This window comes from Ambystoma mexicanum, chromosome 10, assembly GCF_040938575.1.
Source record: "Ambystoma mexicanum isolate Mex_15411 chromosome 10, UKY_AmexF1_1, whole genome shotgun sequence".
Taxonomy (NCBI): Eukaryota; Metazoa; Chordata; class Amphibia; order Caudata; family Ambystomatidae; genus Ambystoma; species Ambystoma mexicanum.
Genome location: NC_090932.1, coordinates 1,160,859,823 through 1,160,880,739, shown reverse-complemented (window position 1 = coordinate 1,160,880,739; position 20,917 = coordinate 1,160,859,823). Strand labels below are relative to the sequence as shown.

The 20,917-nt window shown below is 47.3% G+C and overlaps 1 protein-coding gene across 3 annotated transcripts in view; it reads right to left on the bottom strand.

Moving 5' to 3' along the window:
* Window positions 1-8,944: 8,944 nt before the first annotated feature.
* The window catches only part of STARD7 (StAR related lipid transfer domain containing 7), a 531,540-nt gene continuing 519,567 nt past the window's right edge, over window positions 8,945-20,917 (bottom strand). For all 3 annotated transcript variants that reach the window (XM_069619096.1, XM_069619097.1, XM_069619098.1), the window contains one exon: window positions 8,945-11,980. In XM_069619096.1, coding sequence (XP_069475197.1) covers window positions 11,793-11,980 — 188 coding nt within the window. In that variant the 3' untranslated portion in view covers window positions 8,945-11,792. The remainder of the gene's footprint in view (window positions 11,981-20,917) is intronic.

Here is a 20,917-nt window from a genome sequence, read left to right as displayed (position 1 = left end):
TTTCTGATGATTGTATCTGCTTAGATTCACATGCTGTGCATATGGTCCGACATCCAGGGGTAACCGCAGAGTATTGCATCTTGTCTTTCGGGGACCGAAAGGGGACGTCGGCATAGGCGTGTCTGTAACACTATCCCCATCATAACATGTAATGTACCCAAAATCCCTTACGCGCCGAGGTCCGTCCAATTGTATGTTTTCTGCCAGGCGGGAGCCCAAGGCTATTGTGAGTGAGTACATGAAGAGGGAAAGTAGTAAGACGTCAATGTTCCTTCCACCACGAGCAGGGAGGTAGAGAGGGCGAATGTGAATCAAAGCAGATACAATCATCAGAAATGCTATTCCGGTAAGTAATGCATGTCTTCTGATGCTTGTTAATCTGCTTAGAATCACATGCTGTGCATAGACTAGCGAGCAGTACCCGGAGGTGGGTTGTGAGAAGGAACAGTAGAGAAAAATGTGTTCGAGAATCAGACCTAGAATGAGTGTCTAGGCAACAGTGTTTTGTAAAGGTGAGTACAGAACTCCAGGTTGCCGCTTTGCAAATGGACTCTAGGGGAACATTTGCAATGAATGCTATGGACGCCCCAGTGCCCAGAGTAGAATGTGCTCTAGGCTTGAAGAGCAGTGCTCTCTTAGCAAGAGTGAAACAGTGTGATGCATTTGACAATCCACCTTGATATAGCTGATTTAGAGACAGGATCTCCCTCTCTACCAGCTGCCACTGAAACGAAAAATTGATTGTTTTAATCAGTGGTTTCATTCTTTCCAGGTAGAACATGACTGCCCTGCGCACATCTAGTGTGTGTAGGCTTCTTTCGGCCACCCTAGTGGGATTCTGGAAAAAGGTAGGTAGTTCAATCGATTGGTTCACATGGAACTTCGGGATAAATTTAGGCGCGAATCTGGGATGAGTGCGCAGAACTACCTTATCCCTGTGGACTATAACAAAAGGGTCTAGCACAGATAGGGCCTGTAGTTCGCCAACCCTTCTGGTAGAAGTGATAGCCACTAGGAAGGCCGTCTTATAAGTCAGGTCTTTCAGACTTGCTTTATGCATTGGCTCAAAGGGAGATCCCATGAGCCTGGTTAAAACCACATTTAGATCCCTTCCAGGAGCTGGGTGAGAAATGGGAGGATAAATCCTCTTAACCCCTTCCATAAAACCCTTGATCAGCAGTAGCTTCCACCATGACACCTTTTGTTGTGATGTGGTGTAGGCTGAAAGAGCAGCCAGATGAACCTTTAGGGAATTGAAGACCAACCCTGTGTCCAATAAATGGGTTAGGTACAGCACAATGTGTATGGGTAAGCAATCGATGGGATTGACACCCTTGGTATTACACCAGATGACAAAACGTTTCCATTTGCTGGCATAGCAATAACAGGTGTTAGGTTTTCTAGCTTCCCTGAGTATGTCCATGCACCTCTGCGGGAGCTGTAGGTGTCCAAACTCTATGACCTCAGGAGCCATGCCAAGTTCAGAGTTTGTGGGCATGGGTGTAGGGTCTCTTCCCCCCCCCCCCCCTCCGAGACAACATGTTGTACAGGTAGGGTAGTTTTACTTGTGGGGAGAGGGACATTTCCATTAGATGAGCGAACCAGGATTGGCGGGCCCACATGGGGGCCACCAGTGTCATGGTAACTGGTTCCTGGTGCATCTTGTGCACTATCTTGTTGAGAAGGGGAGTCGAGGGGAAAGCATAGACAAATTTCCCTGACCATGTTTATCCATAGACCGTTCCCCTTGGAGCGGTTCTGGGGGTACCTGGAGGCGTAGTCTTGGCATTGGGCATTCTCCTGAGTCGCAAACATGTCGATCTCTGGGAAGCCCCATTCTGCGAAAACGTTGGACACAATGTCTTCGTGCAGACGCCATTCGTATTCTATGGGCAGAGGAAAATCGCTGCTGAGCACGTCTGCCAGAACATTGAGTTCCCCTGGAACATGTTGGGACAACAGAAACATCTTGTGTTTGAGAGCCCACATCCAAATGTTTTGGGACAGCTTGGATAGCCCTGGAGAGTGGGTGCCCCCCTGTTTGTTCAGGTAATATATGACTGTAGTGCTGTCCGTTAGAATCAGTACTGTCTTCCCTTGTAGTTGCATCAGAAAGGCCTTTAATGCCTTGAACACTGCTAATAGCTCCAGTAAATTTATATGGTTGGACGCTACTTGTGGGGACCACACTCCATGCGCTGTCTGCTGAAGCAGGTGAACCCCCACCCCGTGAGAGATGAGTCTGCCGTTAGAGTGGCTTCCACTGCAGGGGTGGTGAAGGTTTTCCCCTTCAAGAGGTTTTCCCTTGACCACAACTGCAGAGAGAGAACGGGGGCTGGCGAGACAACTAACAGATCTTCCCATTGTCCGCTGGCCTGACCACTGGCTGTTGAGCCACTCTTGCATGGGACGCATGCTCAGCCACGCGTGGGGAACCAAGTATATGCATGACGCCATCATTCCTAGCAAACGCATGGCTTTGCGCACCGTCGCCTCCCGACTGGCTACATATTGAGGGATCTGAAAAAGCTTGTTCTGAACACTCTTGTTGGAGGGGAAGATGAGGCCGTCAATCGTCCGGATTAGAGCTCCCAGAAATTGTTTTATTTGACTGGGGACTAGACTGGATTTTTTTCTTGTTGATCGAGAAACCCAGACTGAACAGAAGGTCTACAGTCTTTTGGGTGTTCAAAAAACATGTGTCGTACGAGTCCCATGTTATGAGCCAGTCGTCGAGGTAAGGGTAAACCGGGACGGATAGTCTGCGCAGGTGTGCTGCTGCTACTGCCAGGACCTTAGTAAACACCCTTGGCGCCGAGGCGATGTTGAAGGGGAGCACCTTGAATTGGTAATGCCTATCCTCTATCATGAACCTTAGATATTTCCTGTGCGCTGGCAACATTGAAATATGAAGGTATGCATCTTTCATGTCCAATGTTGCCATGTAGTCTCCCTGTTTCAACAGTGGGATCACCTACTGTAGCGTTACCATGCAAAACCTTTGAGGTTTTATGAACTTGTTCGCTGGGGGCAGGTCTATAATAGGGCGCATGGTGAGGTTGTTTTTGGGTACAAGGAAGTACACTGAATAAATACCCTTGTTTACCTGAAGAATAGGGACGGCTTCTATGGCATCCTTTCCCAGCAGCGCTTGCACCTCTTGATTCAGGATCTTGAGATGGTCCGGTGAGGGGCACAGGAGCGCGGTGGTCTGAATTGTGGAGGTCGGGCGAATTCCACGCAGTACCTGTGGGCGACCGTCTTTATGACACACTGGTCTGAAGTTATCCCCTCTCATGCCGTGAGGAAAGATGTTAAGCGCCCCCTGACCGGGGTGACATGGGAGGGGATCTGGATCTGATGATCATTTCTGACCTGAGGCTGCGGCTCCTCTAGGATTGGGGCCTCTGCCTCTGGCTTTGCTGCATCGCTGACCCCTTGGTGGGTAATATGCAGGGCTTCCTGATGTTTGTCAAGGATTAATGTTTCCTGTGCTATAGTTGTTCTGACTTGCATGAGACTGCCCTCAAAAGGACCGATGAGAATTACTTCCCCTTTGGGGGAAAAGTTTTTGAGTAAACTGTAACAGGGACTTAAGAGTCTCATGCTCGTTTTTGGCCGTTTCCAGGGCCTCATCGACCGCCATTCTGAAGAGGTAAGTTTCTTCAATGGGTTTGTTGATGAGAGCGGCCTGTGTCTCAGGCTTGAAACCGGAGTTACGAAGCCAAGCGTGCCGCTTAAGTAAAGTGCCCTGGGCCAGAGAACTGCCTGCTGTCTCAGCAGTGTCCAGAGTGTTCTTAATCGCATTCTGGTTTACTTGCCTGCCTTCGGCCACAATGGTGAGAAGCCTGGACCCGACGGGTTCTGGGACCTCCTCGAGATCTTCCTGTACTAGGTTCCATTGAGCGGGTGCATAACTCGTCAGAAGCGTAATGTTATTCGCTATGTGTGTGGTATATGCAGCAGCCGAGGTAACCTGCTTACCTAAGGCATACAACCTCTTGGATTCTTTAGCCGGAGGCGCCTCCCCCGTAGCAAGGGGTACTCCTGCCCGTTTCCGGGTGGTAGTCACTACAAGGGAGTCGGGGTGGCGTGCCCTTTAATGTATTGAGGGTCCGAAGGAGCTGGCCGAAACAACTTCTACTTTTGGGTTCATTGCCCAGGTCTGAGCTGGCGACACCAGGGAGGGGGCCAATCTTCTTTTAACAGAATTAAGGAGGGGAATGGCCTGGCCTGAGGGGGGTTTCTCCTTGAGAACGTCTTCTACAAAGTCCTGCTCGGGTACTGCTTCTCGAGTAGTGATTTGGAAGTGATCTGCTGCGTTCCTTAACATGGCATCGATGGCCATTTGGTCGTCTACAGGCGAGGCATGGCGAGCCGGGGGTCGACAGAGGAGAATCCAGGCACAGAACGTCCTGATCTTGTTGGGGGGGGTCCATGGGTCCGTCCCCACTTGCTGGGTTTCTTCCCAATTGTCCGTGGCATCTGCCTGGTCCTCATTGTAGCCCTGCAGGAAGGAAGGTTCTTCATTTTCACTGTAAATGTCCCGATAAGTATCCATCTGGACGATGTCTTCATGATGGACGGGGACGGAGGGCTGATCTTCTTGGAAACGTGAAGCCGATTTAAGATTAGGTTCTCCACGAGATCTTTTCGGGGAAGGATGTTCAGGAAAAATTGATCATTTTTTAAAGACGATCCATGCACCCTTCAAATCTCTCCCTTGTCCACTTAGAGGAACCAGAAGGGCCTACGGGTGGAAAAACGAAATCTTCCGCCCCTTGACGCCGAAATTTGTCAATCAGGGTGTTGGAAAGAGGCTCCCGACTGTCCTCGTAGGTCTCACGAGAATCGGGTCACCATGGCGTATCTATAGATTTGTCCGCGGCCTGCCCCATGTTTTTCAATGGAATAGGTATCAGCCCAACCGCCAAAGTAATTCTTGCGATACTGTGTTCAATCACCGCCGAATCGGTGTGAGTTAGTGGGTCCGAAGGTCTAACGGTAGATTTACCGCCTACTGCGGCGTTAGAGGGCCTTGAAGGGTCGAGGACGGGCGTGGCAGACCTAGAAGTGTCCGCCTCGAGGTCTAACATCCGCAACAATTGTTTGGTCATCGGAGGTGCCCCTGTCACTGTCGGCGGGTGTGGCGGTGGGGGAAGAGGGTTCTGCCTGCGACATACCGTACGCGGCCCACCGCTTTACACGGCGCTCCACCGCTTTACACGGCGCTCCTTAAGGGTCTTAGGCCGAAGGAGTTTACAAGCCGCACACCGCTTCTCGTCGTGATCTAAGGGGAGACAGGAGTTGCATGTCCTGTGCTCGTCCTTCCACAGGTATCTGACCCTACATTTAGGGCAGAACCTAAATGGAGTCCTTTCTATAGTGAAAGGTGTAAACAAAGATGACAAGACTTACAGGGTAAAGAGGGGGAAAGAGGAAAGACAAAGATATGGCCATCCGACCCCACTCTCCCTACTGTGAAGGCTGGCCAGAGGGCCCCGCCACGTGGATGCTTCAGTTGCCGGATCTTAGGTGCCAAAAACCACTGCCATAGACAAATACCCTGTAGTCTTCGTCAAAGTTGTTCCTGCCATCGAAATGACTTAAAGGGGGGGAATAACCGACAAGTCGGTTTAAGATAAACAATGTCTCTTATGTAAGAGCTCCGCTATAGGAGCTTTGTACCCAGTTATCTGGGTGGAAAAAACAATCTGAGGGACATCAGCGCGTGAGGGATTTTGGGTACACTACACGTCACGATAGGGATAGTGTTAGACATGCCTATGCCGACGTCCCCCGAAAGACTAGATGTAATACGCTGCGGTTACCACTGGATGTCGGACCATATGCACAGCATGTGATTCTAAGCAGATTAATAAGCATCAGAATTTAGAATCTTTGCAATCATCCGTCTGGGGAAGTCGTCTGGTTTCGGCTTGGGTGAGAGGGCTCAGTGTGCTTGCTCCACAGCAAAGAATGGGTAGAGAGGTGGATGATCCAGCAGGTCCTTCAGAAATGTTCAACTGCAAGCTCCATATTCCCAGTTAGAGAGTCCTCTGGAACCCCCACAATCCAGATGTTATTTCTTCGGGAGCGCGACTCTAGGCAGTCGCACTTGCTTTTGACTAATTTCATATCTTTAGAAAGGGTATCTACTGTACCTTGCGGCGTGCAGATTTATTCATTGGTTCCGATTCTTCCCACTGCTTCGGTTATCCGGGCGCCCTTGTGAGCTAGTTGGGAACGCATAGAGGCCACACTAGCTATAATGTCTTCGTTTTTCGTGAACTGCTGCAAATCCCTTTGCCATTGCTTCCATCATGCCTGTGAGGTCTGGCACCTGTGTGGGATTTGGAGGTGGGGATGAGGGTGCAGCTGGGGGCTGTGGCTGCTAGGTCGGCTCATCGGGAGGGGTTGCTTTTGCAAACTTGTCCATTTTGCCAGTCTTTTTCGCTGCGGCGGCTCCCTTGGTCATCTCAGCTATAGTAAGGTGAGTGTGGGGTGTTGTACGGGTGTGGGGTCGGTGATGTGGAGCATCACGGATGGATCCTGTGAATTCCTGGATACAGAGAGATTGACGGGTGCAGCTGGGTGTCAATCAGGTGTTCCGCCTGGGGGTAGTATTAGTTCTGCAATGTTCCACAGTCCTCCGTGGTATTGGGCCGTGGCCAGGTCCCCTGTGATAGTGTAGCACAAAGACAGTGTTGTGGCGGGTCGGTGGTGTGCAGATGGCCTTTTAGAAAGTTACTTCAGGAGTGGAACCCTTCCCAGGGTGGTGCAATAGGGTTGTTTGGGTTCCGTGTTTCCTTTATGCCACCTGCTCATGGGAGACCCTGATGCGGACCTGGTTTGGGGGGCAGGGGGTTGACCCGTCTCCTCTTTTGGTCCTCGGGTAGGTGTATCTTAGTTTGGCAGCTGTGAGCGGTGGTACATCAGTAGGGACCAATCCCGTGAGGTGTTATTTGCCTGCGCTGGAGGTTAGCTCTGCTGACTGCAGTTTCGGGGATTATATGCCGGTATGGATGATCCAGCACTGATGGGTAAGGCATCCGTTGCAGGGGGCCAATTCTCTTGCATGCAGCTGGTGCGGATTGGGTATGTTGCTGTGCAGCCTTATGTGGAGTGGGGACGATTGCCCACTGGGATCCACCTTGCAGCGACACTGGGGGGGGGCTCACCACGCTAGGGTTCTGCTTCCATGGAGTGAGTTGTAGCCTGGGGGTTCCGGATCCTCTTATGTGGGCAGGAGATTCCGTTATGGGCTGGCTTGTGCAGGATGGTAAGGAGTGATATGGAGTATGTTGCTGCCCCCAGCGAGGAGGAGTGGGGGCTCGGGCCTCTACAGCCCATTTGCAGTCCGGGATGGCCAGGGATTGTATGTAGGAGCTGAGTTTGGAGATTACTGAAGGGGTGGGGGGGGGGGCGGGGTGGTGTTGCCTCCCCTTCTGTACCGCTCCAGCAGCAGGCGTCGGACCATTTATCTAGCAGCGGTGGAGTGCAGGAGCAATGCAGCGAAGTGTCTAGTCACCATTGGCTCCCATAGATGGCGGAACTCTGAAGGAACAGTGTCCCAGGGCTGCCACACGGCCGGAGGGCCGCCTTCGCAACAGCATGGTGAGTGGTTGCGCTGCTGGTGTCGTCTTTGGCAGGGCCTCAACCATTCCTCTCGTATGAAGCACAGAGTCGGGCACCAACAGTGGATGATGAGGGTGGTGAGGAGACAGCAGCGGTGAGCCCTCAGCACACCAGCAGCAATAGTGTGATCAGGGCCGAAGATCACTCAATGGGTAGACGTTCTTACACTCAAGCAGGTCTGTGTGGGAAGGTGTGCAGGTCTCCAGCGAAGGGCTGCCGCATGTAAAATGTGGAGGGGAAAGCAGAACTCCCAAGGGGAGGAGGCGGCGTAGCGGGCTCGCTCGGCATGGGGCCGCCAGCTCCCCGATCACAGAGTCCTTGCAGGAGGTGCCCGCTCACTGCAGCGGGGGCAGCAGCAAAATCTCCTGAATTGGGGTGGGCGAGAGCAGGTCCCAGCGGAGGGTTGCGATTAGAAGCTGCGCACGGTGTGGATCCCACGGTGCAGTCTCCCCCACGAGCCACGTCCGGTCAAAGGCTCTGGGGTAGGCAGAGTCCCCAGAGTGAGGGGGTTTGGGGGGAGGGCAGCTTGTGGTGTTGGGACATCTGATGCCCAGGGTGATCCAGCGCTGCTCCACAAGAGTCCACTGCAGCCGTTCGGTGCCTCTCAACCAGGCGGTGTGCGTCGGGTCATTCTGCAGAGGGGGTAGGACATGGGATTTGTTCGGGTAGGGCTCTGGCAATGTCAGCTGTGCTTTTGCGCCATAACAGTGTTCCTCAGCCGGGCCTCCGCAGTCCCTCTCCACCGCCAAGGCAAGTCCACAGATCAGTCGGCTGGGGCTCAGCGATGCGGATTCCTCCGAGGTCGAAACTCTGGCCAGTTATTCCCCAGTAGTACAGGAGCAAGTGGTCGGAGATGTTTGCAGTATATAGCTGACACCGTATGGCAAAATGTTCCGTGTTGCAGAGCTTAACGCTAATCGGCCATGTTTGTTGGTTGCTCAACAGCGCCCCCCCATATTTTCAACTTTCCACAGAGTTGACAAATACCTTATGTTTTGAAGATTGTCATTTTGTTCAATCCCACTGAAGAAGAGGAATATAACTCAGTGGTCTAACATTACCAATACAACTACATCCTCCTAAATTAAGAAGGTATTTTCGGGTGGAGAGAGAAACAGCTGCTATGGGGTACTGTGCATCATTAAGTTCGTAGATTTAAGATTGCGAGAGATTTGCCACATTCTTTGAGACAGGATATCCAGATTTGTGGTCGTAAGTCATAGAAGTTACTAATCCATCAATCTTACAAGAATCAAGTGAAATTGACAGCCAGCATATCACAAGAAATGTTCAGACAAGCTCAGAATTTTTTTTAACAACTTGACATTTATTCACACAGATAAAAGCACCACACACATCCATGAAAATGCATCAATGTCAGAACTGCTAAATAAAGCTTCAGGTGTTAACCACCACATACAAGACAAGGTGAGTGAATGATTAGGAGAGACTGAAGATGAGGTCAGGGGTCATAGGTCACATTAGAAAAACTTGCATCTTCCTTCAGATCTTTGGACAGTTGACTTGCAAGTCTAGGCCACTTTATTCTTTATGAAAATCCAGTGGCTTTTCACAATATTAAATGGGCCTTCAATCCCTCTGGGACATGTACATGGTAAAGTAGAACAGATCTTACATGGTTACAAATGACATTAACCTGTACCCTGAAATCCAAGGGAGGCGGGCCAGAAAAGGTAAATGCCTCACGAATGGGGCAGAGTTAGAGCTGGACATAGAGCACAGTTATTCAGCGACAAACCAAGAACCAGGTAGACGCTCTGGGAGGAATGGATGTCTCGGGGATAGTCATCAGCAAAACAATACCAAAATGGCTCTCCTAGTGGCCCATTTATTAAGGCCTATACCAAGCTATATTGTAGTCAGCACATTATGCAGCATCAACCCAGAGTGGGTAGGTGGCACCTTCAGATTGCGACAAGTGGTAAGGAAGTGATTGGGGTGGGCAGAGTGATACTGGGTGAAATCTGGATCTATGGTGGACTGGGTGTCATCACAAAAAGTTCTCTCAGTATCATGGCACATGCTTGGTGGAAGAACAGTCATACAAGAGAGTTAAGCTGGCAGAAAGAAGATATTTAGAGTCCAGTTTTTGTTAATAGACCCTAGATCAATCTGGACCCTGATCCATCAAAACACTTTAAAAGTTATGGGTCGATGGAGATTTTGGGTTAAAGTCTTGTTCCATCTGGCTCTAGTGTCTCCAGTACAAAGCACCACAACCACCCATCAACCACATAGAGAGCCAACAAGTGGGTTCAGCCATTTGTATTTAATAAAAAAGAAGCAGATTTCAATGTTTTTGAAGCATGTCTTACCCTACAAAGAAGACATTCTTTATAGCTAACATCCCTTAATGCGGTGGGAAAATGTGATTCTTCATATTCAAAACCTTGGACTGGAGTGCAAGAAACACATACATATCATGCTAGTTTAATCAAAAAACTGAAACCCAATGACATAAAAGCAAATTGATCTGCAAAATTCCTCAGACTTACTACTGCAAGATAATACTATGCCACTTCCCAGAGGTCAGCAGTAGGATTCCTGCCGCTGCAACATAACTTTTCAGATGCAGAGTCCGCAGGGATTCCCTACCACCATAGAGATCACGCCTAATCTCACTCCCTCCAACATCCAGTACAGTGAAAATCTGAATTAAACCAAGGCAACCTAGTTCGCACAATACTGATAAAGCATTAGCAGTTTGAAAAAAAACATGCATTACAAGTGCTGCGCTCAAAGGCCAGTTATATGGTTAAACCACAGGATTTCTGGCAACGCAATGCTGAAATGTATTTTTATCTTGTGTTTGTACGTCACTGCTGCAATTTTGTCAGCAGTGAGTACACGGGTGTGAACATGCCAGCCATTAGCTCTTGGACTAGCTGTTCATCCTGTCTTTACCGCTACTCATTGCAGATTGGCCCTGGCCTTCACTGCCGAACCACAAGTCACAATTACAGAGACACCTAATTTGAATCTGGCAATGAGATTCCATCTTGCATGTTCACTCCTCCGCTAAGGCGTTTAACCCCCAGCCCACGCAGATCAGCCTTAAGCACCATATTATTTCTGCTAATAATTTGGATGTAAAAAAATAATAAAGCAGGCCCCCAAGTTACGGCACAAAGCTCATTCATATTCAAGATTGAAATGAGCATACCAAACAACGTCACCACTTAACATTATGAAAACCTGCCTGTAGAACACCAAAACTTACCAATACGAGATACATCACTGTAGTTCTGTACCTTTCATGGATTAAAAGGTGCCCCTGTTCATAAAAGATTGACTACTGCAGCAACTATAGAGGCTCACACTAGCATGGACAAATGGGCGCTTGCAAAAGTGATGCACCTAAAGGAGCAGCTACATTGCTCTTAAGGGCTACATAATATGCATCACAGGAGCACTCTCCATACCTGCGAGGTCTATGGCATATACATCTCTACACAAAAAGAGGCAGGCTCAATAAATGTGTATTTTTCCGGATGGAAAGATCAATTGCTTGGTAAACCGATGCATTGGTTGTTGTGCTCAAATGTTTAACTTACAGAACTGCTGCATCTCAGCTACAAGGGACATAGCCTTTCAAGCTGTAGACTTAGGAAAAAAGGACAATTTGCTTAATGCAGACCTGAACACATTTAAGAGCTGTACATGGTGGAAGGAGACCTTTTGTACACGTCACAATTAAATCATAACGGAGTGACCAACTTTGCAGAAAGAAGTTCCGCAAACCTTTCACACTTGAACACGAGGGAGGGAAGTCAATCCTGCACGCATGCACACACGGACAGCGACTTCGGGGGAATGTTTGCATTGCTTCCTCTTCAAACAAAGATAAACAAAGAAAGGTTATGACAAATCATGGCTGGTCTCGCAGAGAGTCAAGTTGGTGAAAGATTAGCAAGGCCCTGGAGTTGCTAGAAGCACAGAGGCTAAGGTGCGCATTAGCAACGAAAAGGCCCCCAAGTGGTGCCTCCATTGCTAGTCAACAATTCGAATGGCGTCCCTTTAATGTCTGTTTCAGTGGCGCATGCTCGATTGTTGGATGGGTAGCAGTCCACAGCACTACCTCAGTGTCTGACACATCGGCCACAGAAGACTACAACTTGGCACAGTCCTCCAGTCTATGCATAGCCCATCTGCCCCGAGCTGTGGTTGTTGTCGTCATTGTGATCTGAGCTCTGTTTGACCTCAGTGTTGCTGATGCTAGCTTCCATAGGTCGGGGCACAGAGATGTAATCCTTCACTTTAATCTCCATGTTTGTAGCTCTCACTGCTGCCATGTGAAGCTTGTCCAAGAAATCTGGCATCCCTACAATGAGAAAAAGATTGTGAAAATCTAGGCCATCCAAAGCCAACCATAACATTATCCCCTCTATATACAATGCCAAACCCTCTACCCTCATGTGCCTTCCCAACATCCCAACCCCACAAAGTCATCCAAAACCTACTCTGCATATCCCAAAGTTCTTCAGCTGGGATGAGGGATGTCCATAGCCAGCACTTCCCCTGTGTACAAAGAAATAGTTACAGCTCAGGCTGAACTCCGAGGATAGGGGGACGAATGGAGGAGGCAAAATGTGCCCTGGGACCACTGCATGGTTCATAACTTAAGGCAGTGGCCTACATCCTGCGGCTGTCCAGAAGTTGTAGACTGACTCATGATCCTTCACCAATGATTATATGTTGGCGATGGCTGATGGGAGTTGTAGTCCAAAACATCTGGAGAGCCAAAGAATGCAGACCCTTGACTTGAGGCATCACAGCAGTGTGCCGATGGTCACTGCTGAGCTTCACATACTTCCGTCGTGTGAGGCGTTTTGGCAGGAACAGTTAAGCATCTTTTATTGAGGCTGGGGAACAGAGTGCCCTTGAACACCTGCATGACTGGCCTGCTCTAGAAGCCCAGGCCACAACTCACTCAAATGAAAGTGGCACAGAGCGAAGAGGATCAGGGACAACAGCTAAAGTGGAAGCAAACCCATGACCATTGCTCCAGAAATGTCATTGAATGAAGATACTTTCCTCAACTTGTTATCATTGATGGACACTCGACAATGCTTGATAACGTAAACTCTTTTACTTTGCACTTAGACCAGTGTCCTCGCCATTGATGTAGCACTAGGGATTTAGTTTATTATTTGTAGCGCACTCCAGACCCGGGGGTATTCAGGCGCAAGGCATAAGGATATTCAAAGCTTGGTTACAACATGAAAAAAAGCATGTGTGTGCAAGTGCCGATTGGTTACACGTTGGCACAATCAGGTTTCGATGTATAAGGGCAGGTACATTGAAGCATGCATAGGCTTACAAGGTAGGTTAGAAGGTGCTGCTGGTGCCTGCAATGTGGAGAGGGTAGCGGGCAGAGTCAGTGGGTATGTGCCTAGATGTCGGCTTCTTTGAGCCACCTAGTGATGCTATGGCGGAACTTGTGATAGGTTTGATCGATTCTTAGAGGGGATGGTAGCGAGTTCCATAGGATTGCTGCCTTGACCTGGAAGTTGCTGCCTCCGATTTTGGCAAGTTTGTATCTGGGGACCCAGAGGTAGTTGGTGTTGGCGAGTCTGGTGATTCTTGTGGTAGGCTTCAAGGTGCATCTGTCGCAAAGGTAGCGGGGTGCTGCATTGTTCAAGCATTTGTGGGTGAGGGATGCAGTTTTTAGTTTTATCTTATCGTGGGTGGAGAGCCATTTGTTGGCTCTCCTGGTATTAGAGATGTGTTCACTCTTACGGATACCCAAGGCTGCTCTCAGTGCGTTGTTTTGTAGGAGTTGGATTTTTTTGATGGTTTGTTTGTTGGCTCCTATGTATAGAGCGTTGCAGTAGTCCAACCTGGATAAGATGAGGGCTCTGGCTAGGGTGATGCAGTTGTCCTGTGACAAGAAGGCCTTGCCAGCTCTAATCAACTTGCATGTATATGCCGTGGCCGAGGCCAAGGCATTGACCTGCTTGTTGAAGGAGAGAGTGGAGTCCAAGTAGAAACCCAGAGTTTTAACCTCTTTGGCGACAGTAATATTATTGTCTATGTTAAATGCTGAGTATTTGGGGCTGAGTTTGAGGGTCGAGGGAGTGCCCAGGATGATCTCTGTTTTGTCATCATTCAGGCGTAGACCGTGGGTGGCCATCCTTGCCTGGATGATGAGATATATCCTGTTCACCAAGGCCAAATCCTTGTCGTAATCACAGGTAAGCGGTAGGAGGATCTGTGCGTCACCTGCATAGTTAGTGTAGGTGACACCCAGAAGGTCCAGAAAAGTCACCCTGAAGGCTCCCAGTATAAGCTATCAGAAGGGCCTCAACTATCCAGCAGGCACTATTGGTATCAAACAGACACTTGCGAAAAACTATTCATAACCATCTTCAAAAGGCTGCAGGGGAACTAGAAAGCAAAATTCACCAAGTGTTGCTCATGCTGTGACTAGGCTGAGTCAGCTCAATCAAACTACCACATTTAAAGACTCAGAAAACTGATGAGGCAAGATCCTTGAATGTTACAACTCTGGATGACATACAGTGCACAAAATGTGGCGGTTTGCCTAGCCCCTCTTATGCTTCAACTTTAGATTCAAATGATTTAACTGTAGCAACCCAAACAAACCAACTGTGGAACATGCTTGAAAGAGATGCTAGAGAAGGTTTCTAATCCTTCAAAAGACAATGCTAGATCACCACTGAATCTCACTACTACGCTACAAAATCTTCTATGTTTCATCCCTGCAAACAAAGCCCAAGCAAAGGCCTCAGTAAGATAAAAACGACACTTCTATCAACCAGGAAAGTACATACAAGTTCAGGAAGGTAGAGCTCTCTGCATATAAAATATTGGGCCATACTCTACTTGTACGGCCTGTACAATTTTGAGCAGCAAATTCACAGCCTGTTGCTTGCACTCTAGTAGCTACAATTCAAAAATCACTCACTAACTGAATCATTAGCAAGATTTTTATCAGAATGAAGGAGTACTGTAGAAGATGTTTGAAGACAATCCAACCATGTTGGTCCTCTCACTACATCCAACATTGCTGCAAACACAAAATGTTCACATCATGCTAGTTTAACACATGGGGAATGTGTGCTTTCTTGCTAAAAACTCTACACATTAAATCTCCACCTTCATGCTCGGCAAACCAGACTACTGCTTGAATTTACTCCTGGGCCTTGCCCTCTACTCCTTCCTCTCTTTTATTTGAACTTACGACATTGTTCATTAGCAAGAGAGATGGCTGTTGGAATCTCTAAATAGATTGACACACAGCTTACACAATCAAAAATCAACAGGTTGGAATGTGGAGGGAGGGTTTTGTATATGGGTGGCCACTGCACTAGCTTATGAAATTGTTACAATCACCCCAGAACAGTAAGACGACTGCAAAGATTTGCAACAAATAGGCCCAGACAAGGATTTTTTGCATTTGGTACATTTCTTCAATAAGCTTGCATTCTGAACAGTTTAACCCCCCAGTTAGATATCTTCAGCATGCTTTAGCTTGCAAACTGATGAATTGGTAGTGTGAACAAGATATTTGCTTGGCTCTGCATAGAGGTCCGGGAGTGGTTTTGGGGGACAGGCACTTTCAAGCCAAACCAGCAAGGGATGGATGGGGTGGACAGCCAAGACACTGCCCCACTGTTTGGGCTGCTTGGCAGGGAACAATCACAGCAGCACCAGTAAAGCATCTCCCCCAAGTGTGGCGAATACTAGAAACCTCCTACCCGTGGGCGCCACAGGTGTTCCAGTATGGCCTGCAAATGCTTATGAAAATGACAGGCTAAAAACAGAGCACTCGCAGAACCGTGTGTTTAAATGTGCAAGAGATCTCCAATCTTTGACAGGCTTGCAAACCTTCTTGCGACTACCACAAGCCCGCCCACACAGCCTGCGAGTCTGCAAACTCGGGAGAGCTATGCAGAAGCACCAAAGAATTCGACAACACACTGAGGGACAAACCAGATATCTCAGAAACACAGTTACTTACACACTTGAAAGTCTAGATTACACCCTCTACCATGCACTACTCAATGACCAGGCAAAATCCAAAGGGCCGAAATGGCTCATGCAGCCTCAGGCTGACACCCACAGCCTTATTCTTGTACGACAAGAAGAAAGCCGATTCTGGAGGAGGGGAGGCCACAACAGGAGGTATTGGAGAGAGGGCGACAGAGTAGGTTACAACGGAGGTAAAACACTGGAAAAGGTGGTAGTAGGAGGTGGTGGAGAAAGGGACATTAGAGGTTACATAGGAGGAGGATGTAGAAGACTGGAGGTTCTGGTGGTGGAGCAGATGTGGCAAAAGAGGTAGCATTGACCCACTGGGGACGGCAACAACTAAGCAAGAAAGATGAGGTGGTGGATAGCCAAGGAGGCTTTGAGAAAGTACCAACAGGAGGCAATGTATTGGATTCGGAGGTAGAGAAGAACCCCAAGGAGTGAAACCCCAGACTAGGAGGGAACAAGGTCATCCTAAGGCAGGTAAAAGTGGGGGGAGAAGGTGTGAGACTCAGGCAGGAAGGTCAGAGTATTGAGGATTAAGACACCAGTGGGATCTCTGACATCTGGAGCAGGACCAGGACCTGGGAAGCAGAGGACAGGATAGAAGTTCGAACGCAACCTGTACCTGAAGAAAGCAACCCAGAGTACCCTTTCAAATGGTCACAGCAGTCTACGAGCTTCAGACCTGGATGGTGGAACACCAATATATAGCTGAGGTTACATGACCCATGAATACCACAACAAGGTAGCCAACTAGGGAGAAAAGGGCAAGGAACTGGATTGGCCAGACAGTGAGTGGTTCCTTCATTGGAAAGCAAGGGCATTGTCTGTACACAGTTTGCCAAATAAAAAGACTTATACTACAAGATACTTGTCGGATCACCCACCTTAACACAGACAGCACTTATGGGTGGAAACTTTAATCTTAAATTTGGGAATGGATTGGCAGATAGTTTCTTCCTATGACAAGAATCTAGCTTGGAATATCCTGAAAGCAGACATTCTATATCTGCAATAGAGTGAGGTTTTAGGTTTGTGTTAGTTTTCTCCAAGAGTGGCAATTGGGTGCAGTTATTGTGCATTCTGTCGCTGAGTCACCGGGGAACATAACTTTTAAAGGGCATTGTCAATTATTAATTATTTGCAGATTCCAAGTCAACCTCTGACAGCTTGGAATGGTGTGGAACAGCAGAAACTGACACATATTGCAGAGGCAAAAACAGTACTTCCCAAAACTATTAGGGGTTCTCAAAAATAAATAAATAAAGCAGGTCTCTAAAGAAGGAAAGAAAAGAAAAGCTTAGAAGCTGCTTCAATAAGGTCTCAGATTTTGGAAACATTTTATTTTGTTTATTTATAAAGCGCTTACGCAGAATCGCTGTACAATAGTATAAAAGCAGTACAATAGCAGTTGAAGTGTGACAGTAAAACAAATAGTTACTAGGCTGCTGAGGAAATGAGAAGGTTTTAGACCGGAGCGAAAAAGGTTAAGGGAGGATGAGGCGTGAATAGAAATGGAACTAGAGTTCCAGGTTTTAGGAGCCAGGAGTGCAAAGGAGCAAAGCAAGATTGAGTGCATGGTGGTTTGGGGATGGTAAAGAGAAGATTGAGATCAAAGGGAACGGGGTGGGAGGGCGGAATGGCAGAAGTAGCTGAGTCAGGGATAAATAAGGTGGAGAAAGACCATACAGACATTTGAACATTAGGCAACAAAAGTGAAAGAGAATCTGATATACAACAGAAAGTCAGAATAGACAGAGCAGAAGAGATTGAAGATCAATCCGAAGATTAGAGATAGGATGACACTGGCTGAGTTTTTGTAGATATAGCAGAGAGGGGCCAGACAATATGCTGTGAGGAAAGTCAAGAGGGAAAAGCAATGAAAAGAGAACACAAGGGCAGTGACCAGAATTTTCGTGGCACGGATGGAAAGGACAGGTTTGATTTTACAAATGTTAAACAGTTGACAACGGCAGCTCTGAGAAATGTGCGCAGAAAAGGTGAGGAGTCAAAGATCCCTCCCAGGTCGAGTCTGGTGTCAATAGGGAGGGAAAGAAAGAAGAGATAGGGTGACATAGAAGCTGGAAATAAAAACGTCTGTTCAGATTTTGGCAAATGTTAGCCCAGGGCACGTATCAAGCACTGTTAACGTTGCATAGAAGGCTTCAGTTGATGAACTTTTATGAGGTTTTTTCACAACCTTTTGGGGATGGAAAGTGTGAAGCCACCTACATTAAGTGTGTGCACAGAGTGACCACCAAAAATGTATCAAACTCTCTCTACATGGTAACGTAGAAGAGCAGTTAGTGTCATACAGATTACACAACAGAAGACACTACACAGATGTATTGAAAATTAGATCTGTGGCCGGGAGGCTAGCTCCGGGGGGGGCAAAGCATTTGTCTTGGAAGTAAGACAAAGCATAGCAACACAGGTTTGAATCCCGGGCTTGCACTTAGAAATCATACCTGGTATTAAAAGAACAATTATATACACCCTTTATTATTAGTATTGTCACTAAGGTAACCAAAGTTCAATAAGTACTAAGAATAAAAACAAGACACAGTATTTTATAAAAACAGTAAAGGGTCTCAGAAGAGAAACTACCCACTAAAATAATGAAGAGCTTTGCTTGAAATACGTGCAGGCTTACCCGTATTCTAAAATTGTGTTAGCACTTAACATCACTGCCGGAAATAAACGGATCCCATTGAATTATTCTACTTTTTTTAAAATGTTTAAGTTCAGCATGACATGGCTATGTAACATACAGTCAAATGAAAAGTGAGATTACAAGGTAGTACATGACACTTTGGCACAATCAGCATTTCACCTTCCCAGTGTCTGGTCTAAAGCGGCAATACTTTTTACAAGGTTAATCTTTAGACAAGTAAGCTCTAAATTCACACCAGATATCTTTTGTCAGGATGCGTAGGGCAATTTCAACATATATAGTTCTTCACACTCATTGATCCAGGTTAATTATTTGAGCCACTCGCTAAAAGGTAGGTGGACCACAAGACCTCCATTTCTTCAATATACACCTTTTTGTTACCATACAACCAATATTTAGCAGGGCACAGCTTTCTTTCCAGTATATCATGCCATAATCCAAACATAGCGACATTGGAGATTCGTTTATCTAGCTACCAGCGATACTAGATAGTTCGACGGACATTGACTCCCAATATTATACAAAACTGGCCAGTTCCACAACATACGTAGAGTACCTGCATTTAGCGTCCCAGATCTCGGGCATTGACCGTTGCACTCTGGGTATATGTTTTTAGGTTGAAGAGGCATATAGTGTAGCATGTGCAGTATTTTATATTGGATCAGTTTGTCGCATGTACATGTATACCTATGTTGTGAATTTACATTTGCAGCCTATTGCATGCCTGACAACTAAGCTTAATTCTGCATCCCATATTTCCCAGGATGGGTCCATTCCCCTAGGGGTCGTGGCCAGAATTTCCCTGTATTGAGTGGCCAGTACATGGTAGCACCCTTCAGAGTAGAGTAGGTAATCTATGACAACAGTTAGGTGTCTGGGGGTTCTTTTGGGTAGTCTGGCCACTGATCTTGTATCGCTGCTCGCATTCTGTAGTAGCGTAGTACATCAGTCAACGTTACCACATGTTTATTTTTAATGACATGAATTTGCCCTCTGAGAATAAGTCTCCAATAACCAGGTATCCCCGGGGTTCCCATCGCTGCTTAATCGCCAAGTCACTTGTAAGGGTTAACAGGGGATCGCTCCATAGTAGAAGCCAGCAGTAATATGGGCTCCTAATTCAAGCTAATCAATATGCGCTTCCACGCTTCCAACGTGCACAGCACCGGTTTGAATTGACAATCATCAGTGTACATTCTATCAAGTATTAGTGTCCTCAATTCCATTCCGCTAGTTGCTTTCCTCTCTAGTTTGACATGCGGTGGGGCAGCATCAGTAAAATACCATTGGGTGGCATGTTGAGATTGGGCAGCCAACCAGTACACTTCCATATTGGGCCAGTTGAATCACCCCAGTGTATATGGTAGCATCAGTCAGCCATTTTTTCTGTACCGCTCTGGCATGCCACAGAAACTGGGCCATGTTTATGGAGATTCAGAAAAAATTGCTTCCCCGGCAAGGTTGGAATCTTCACAAATGTGTACAGCATTTTGGGTACCAATATCATTTCTATTAAGGCCATTCTACCCTTAGGGACATGGGTATACGAGTCCAGGCAAATATTTTCGCATCTACATATTTTGGCAGGGAGGTATAATTGTCTGCAATAAGAGTATTTTTAGCTCTAGACACCATCACCTCTAAGTATTTCAGCTTGTCCGGGGACCACTGTATTTGGGGGCGGAGCATATTGTCTGTCAGGGGAAATTTTTCTGACTTCACAGTAAATCCAGAATATGCACCAATCTGGGCTCTGTTATGCATTACTGGGTCCAAGTTATGTTGTGGGTCTCTAACATAGTAATACGTCGTCAGCGTAAAGTGATGTGATTTCCGACATGCCTACTGTTCGAATGCTTCTATTACAGTGACGGGAGCAGATCAGGTACACCATGGGTTCTATAGCCAGAGCAAAAAGCAGGGGTGACGGGGACAGCCCTGTCGAGTGCCTCTGCCAAGTTCAAATGAAGCAGACTGAGTAACATTTTTGTACAATAGTTTAATATAACTCATGAATGTGTCCCCCATACTGCATTTCTCCAGGACTGAACAGAAAAGGCCATGCGACCATATCAAATGTTTTTTTTTTTTTTTTTTAGGAGTCTATGGCTACCGCCACTGCACTTGTTTCTGGGGAAATACGTGCCAGGATGTTAAATAAATGCCTCAGGTTAAGGGATGTTGCTCTGCCTGGCATTAAACCCGCCTGGTCGTAATGGATCAGAGCAGGCATTAGAGGGAGCAATCTTGGCTAGGGCTTAGCGTACATTTTGGTTTCTAGGTTCATTAATAACTGCCTATAAGAACCGCATTCATCGTGTTTTTCCCCCTGGTTTAAGCAAGACTATCACTATAGCTTCAAGAAGAGACCATGGCAGTTGGCCAATCGGGACAGATTCTTCCCAGAGTCTCAATAACGAGGGTACTAGCAGAGCGCTGTATTCCATATAGAACTCAGCAGTGAGCCAGTCAGGTCCCGGTGCTTTGTTTCTGGGTCGGTCATTAATCACCTGCATAAATTCTGCTGCTATCGGGGCGTTCAATTGGGGCCTTACCTCAGGGGATAGAAGGGACCTAGGGATGTCA